Source organism: Manihot esculenta, chromosome 5, assembly GCF_001659605.2.
Source record: "Manihot esculenta cultivar AM560-2 chromosome 5, M.esculenta_v8, whole genome shotgun sequence".
NCBI classification, from domain to species: Eukaryota; Viridiplantae; Streptophyta; class Magnoliopsida; order Malpighiales; family Euphorbiaceae; genus Manihot; species Manihot esculenta.
This window is the reverse complement of record NC_035165.2, coordinates 33,254,570-33,258,625: the sequence shown is the minus strand read 5'-3', so window position 1 is coordinate 33,258,625 and position 4,056 is coordinate 33,254,570. Positions and strand designations below refer to the sequence as shown.

Here is a 4,056-nt window from a genome sequence, read left to right as displayed (position 1 = left end):
CGGTTCTTCTCTTTCTTCCTCCTATAAATACCTTCTTCTACTCTTTCCTCTCTTCATCATTGTGTCTGTACTGTAATCGCATTGCGAATTTGGGAATTTCTTTCTTTTGTTAGTCTTTGAAGCAGCTCTGCTTCTTCTTGTTTTTCTCAGCTTTTTAGGCGGCACAAGCAGAGGAAGATGACGGTGGGTGCAGGGATTACGGTGGCGGATCGGAAGTTGGTGGTTTTAGGGAATGCTGTTTTGCATGATGTTCATGATAATATTGAGATAACACCAGCTGCTGGAGATGCTTTTGTCAATGGAGCTTTCATTGGTGTCCGATCTGATCAAATTGGCAGCCGCAAGGTCTTCCCTGTTGGAAAGCTCGAGTATGTTCTATGTTTCTTCTCTTTATATTTTTTCCGTTACTTTGACTGTCTGTTTGCTTAGAAAAGAGAAAAGGAGGGGGAAATGAGAGAAAATTTTCTTTCAAGTGTTGTTGATAATCTGTGAAGTGAGTACGGGTTGAATTACGGATTAGAATATTATTATAAACTTGGCTGATTTGCTTTTGCAGAGGATTGCGATTCATGTGTGTTTTCCGGTTCAAGTTATGGTGGATGACGCAGAGGATGGGAAATTGCGGTCAGGATATCCCTTTTGAGACTCAATTTTTGATTGTGGAAGCACGGGATGGTTCTCACTTTGACGGGGGAGATGAGCAATCTGCAGTATATGTTGTCTTCTTGCCAATTCTTGAGGGAGATTTCAGGGCTGTTCTTCAAGGAAATGAGCGAAATGAATTGGAGATTTGTCTAGAAAGCGGTATGAGAAACGACTCAGTTAGACTCATGTGTTTGATGATTTTATAGAAATCTTTGGGTTGTTTCTTAACTGATGAAATTGCTCTATGTACTGCAGGAGATCCTGCTGTTGAGGAATTTGAAGGTAGTCATTTAGTTTTTGTAGCTGCTGGAGCAGATCCTTTTGATGTCATCACAAATGCAGTCAAGTAAGTTAAATCTCATATTATCCTTCTGATTCTAGCTATCCTATAATGGAATATGATATCATCTCATTATGTCTCACCAAAAGTAGCCTTAGATTGTGTGATCTGTAAATTTATTTACAATCGGATACTAAAATCTGAATATTCATGAAATCTGTACTCTATTACCAGTTATGTTATGGAGATATAACCAAGTATTAATTGCCATTTATTGTTCACAGGACTGTGGAGAGACATTTGCAGACTTTTTCTCATCGAGAGAGAAAGAAGGTAATATATATTATTTTTTACTTTTAATTCTTCGCATGCTATGTGATGAGAGTTATTCTTTTTTGTTTGTTTTTCTTGTTCTTTTGGTGTCATTATGTGTATTAATTTGGAATACCTTACTGTTTTGTGGTCCAGATGCCAGACTTGCTGAATTGGTTTGGGTGGTGTACATGGGATGCTTTTTACACTGATGTCACTGCAGAGGGTGTGAAGCGAGGATTAGAAAGGTATATGCATCTCTGTTCTTTGAATCTATTTTTTACATGCTTAATTTGAAGTATCTGAGATTTTGTACTAAACGGTGATTCTTGCAGCTTATCTAAAGGTGGAATTTCTCCTAAGTTTGTTATAATTGACGATGGATGGCAATCTGTTGGAATGGATCCCACTAGTATTGAGGCCAAAGCTGATAACACTGCCAAGTAAACACCTTCTTTTTTTTCTTCTTCTTCTTCATTGCTATTGCTTTTTCTGCAGTGGCTAACAACTTTTCCTTTCTGGTTCTCCTTTTGTCCTTCAGCTTCTCAAACAGATTAACACATATCAAAGAGAATCACAAATTCCAGAAAAATGGCAAAGAGGGTCAGAGAGTAGAGGATCCTGCTTTGGGACTTCGCCATATTGTCACTGAAGTGAAAGAACATCATCGTCTCAAGTATGATTTCTGTATTGAACCATCAATTTATAGATTGGAGCATTCTTTGATAAGGGTTCTGTGCTGATGATACTTTCTTTTGTATATCTTTAGGTATGTTTATGTGTGGCATGCAATAACAGGATATTGGGGAGGTGTAAAACCTGGTGTAAATGAAATGGAGCACTATGAATCCAAGATGACTTTCCCAATTTCATCTCCTGGGGTTCAATCAAATGAGCATTGTGATTGTTTGCAAAGCATCACGAAGAATGGCCTTGGACTTGTGAACCCTGAGAAAGTTTTTAACTTCTACAATGAACTTCACTCATATCTTTCATCTGCTGGTATTAATGGTGTCAAAGTTGATGTTCAGAATATCCTTGAAACTCTTGGGGCAGGCCATGGTGGAAGAGTGAAACTTGCTAGAAAATACCATCAAGCACTTGAGGCATCAATTGCTAGAAATTTCCCAGACAATGGAATCATTTCTTGTATGAGTCACAACACAGATGGTTTGTACAGGTAAATTCACTTGTTATATAGTTCTTATATACATGTTTTCAGTATCAATTTATTTATTAGAGGATTTGTATACTTATGCAACTTGTCTCATATATGCAGTGCTAAGAGAACAGCTGTTATAAGGGCATCAGATGATTTCTGGCCAAGAGATCCAGCATCACACACAATTCATATTGCATCAGTTGCTTATAACACTGTTTTCCTTGGAGAATTTATGCAGCCAGACTGGGACATGTTTCATGTAAGCGAACAAAGCCGAATTTCTTGTTTTTTTTTTTTTTTATGTTGAATAGATAAGATATTTGGTGTCATTGGATAGTAAATTTGAAATTAATTTTCATGGCAGAGCTTACATCCGATGGCTGAGTATCATGGAGCAGCTCGTGCAGTCGGAGGATGTGCCATTTACGTTAGGTGCGGTTTCTGGTCATGAACATAATGCTAATTCTTTACTTTCATGAAGCCAATCAAACCCATTATTATTGATATTGACTGGGTGCCTGTGTTATTGCAGTGACAAGCCTGGACAACACGACTTTAATCTACTGAAGAAGCTTGTATTACCTGATGGTTCTATATTGAGGGCCAAACTTCCAGGAAGACCCACAAGGGATTGCTTATTTTCTGATCCTGCTCGGGATGGAAAGAGGTAACGAATGGTTTTTCAATTATAAATCCATATATAGTGCGACCTAGGTCTTTAGTTTGTTTAAAATATTTATATATATTCTTGGTGGTACAGTCTCCTGAAGATATGGAATCTGAATGATTTCAATGGAGTGTTGGGTGTCTTCAACTGCCAAGGAGCTGGATGGTGTAAGGTGGGAAAGACAAACCTTATCCATGATGAAAATCCTTGTACTATTACTGGTTCCATTAGAGCTAAAGATGTTGATTATCTACCGAAAGTTGCTGATCACGGATGGAATGGAGATAGTGTTATATATTCTCATCTCAGTGGTATGTTTTCCTTGATACAGTTAAATTTAACCCCTGATTATTCCTGTTATCATATGTGGTTTTTTTGTAACGAAGCTATTCGAATGCCAAAATCTTTGCAGGAGATGTAATTTATGTTCCTAAGGATGTGACACTGCCAATTACATTGAAATCTAGAGAATATGATGTTTTCACAGTGGTTCCCGTAAAGGAATTATCCAGTGGGGCTAAATTTGCCCCCATAGGTCTACTCAAGATGTTCAATTCAGGAGGGGCTATTAAGGAGTTGAAATATGATTGTGAGACAAGTCCAGCTGTGAATATCAAAGCTCGTGGGTGTGGCCTGTTTGGAGCATATTCATCTGCTCGACCGAAGAAGATAACGGTTGATTTCAAGGAAGTGGAGTTTGAGTATGAAGAAGGTTGTGGTTTGATCACTCTTCATTTGAGAGTTCCTGAGGAAGAATTGTACTTCTGGAACATTGCAATAGATGTGTAGAAACTGAAAAGGTAAATAACTCTCGCGGGAAATAGATGGGAAGGACCAAGGGGCATCTTGTATTGTCATAATTGAAGGGGGGGGATCATGCGGACTTCTTTTTCTCTAGTCAGCACGCTTTCTCCTCTTAACATTGTGAAATAATTTTGCAGTCAATGCCATTATATTCATTTCTGTAGCAATTAAATAATAATTATATCA

The 4,056-nt window shown here is 37.9% G+C and overlaps 1 protein-coding gene across 1 annotated transcript; it reads left to right on the top strand.

The window, feature by feature from the left end:
* LOC110614315 (probable galactinol--sucrose galactosyltransferase 1) lies at nt 1-4,056 on the top strand. The gene is made up of 13 exons (XM_021755826.2): nt 1-368; nt 557-804; nt 901-991; nt 1,210-1,258; nt 1,394-1,485; nt 1,573-1,680; nt 1,779-1,913; nt 2,007-2,417; nt 2,517-2,658; nt 2,764-2,831; nt 2,932-3,066; nt 3,160-3,377; nt 3,479-4,056. Exons 1-13 carry the CDS (start codon nt 178-180, stop codon nt 3,853-3,855), a joined length of 2,265 nt encoding a protein of 754 aa, XP_021611518.1. The 5' UTR covers nt 1-177; the 3' UTR covers nt 3,856-4,056.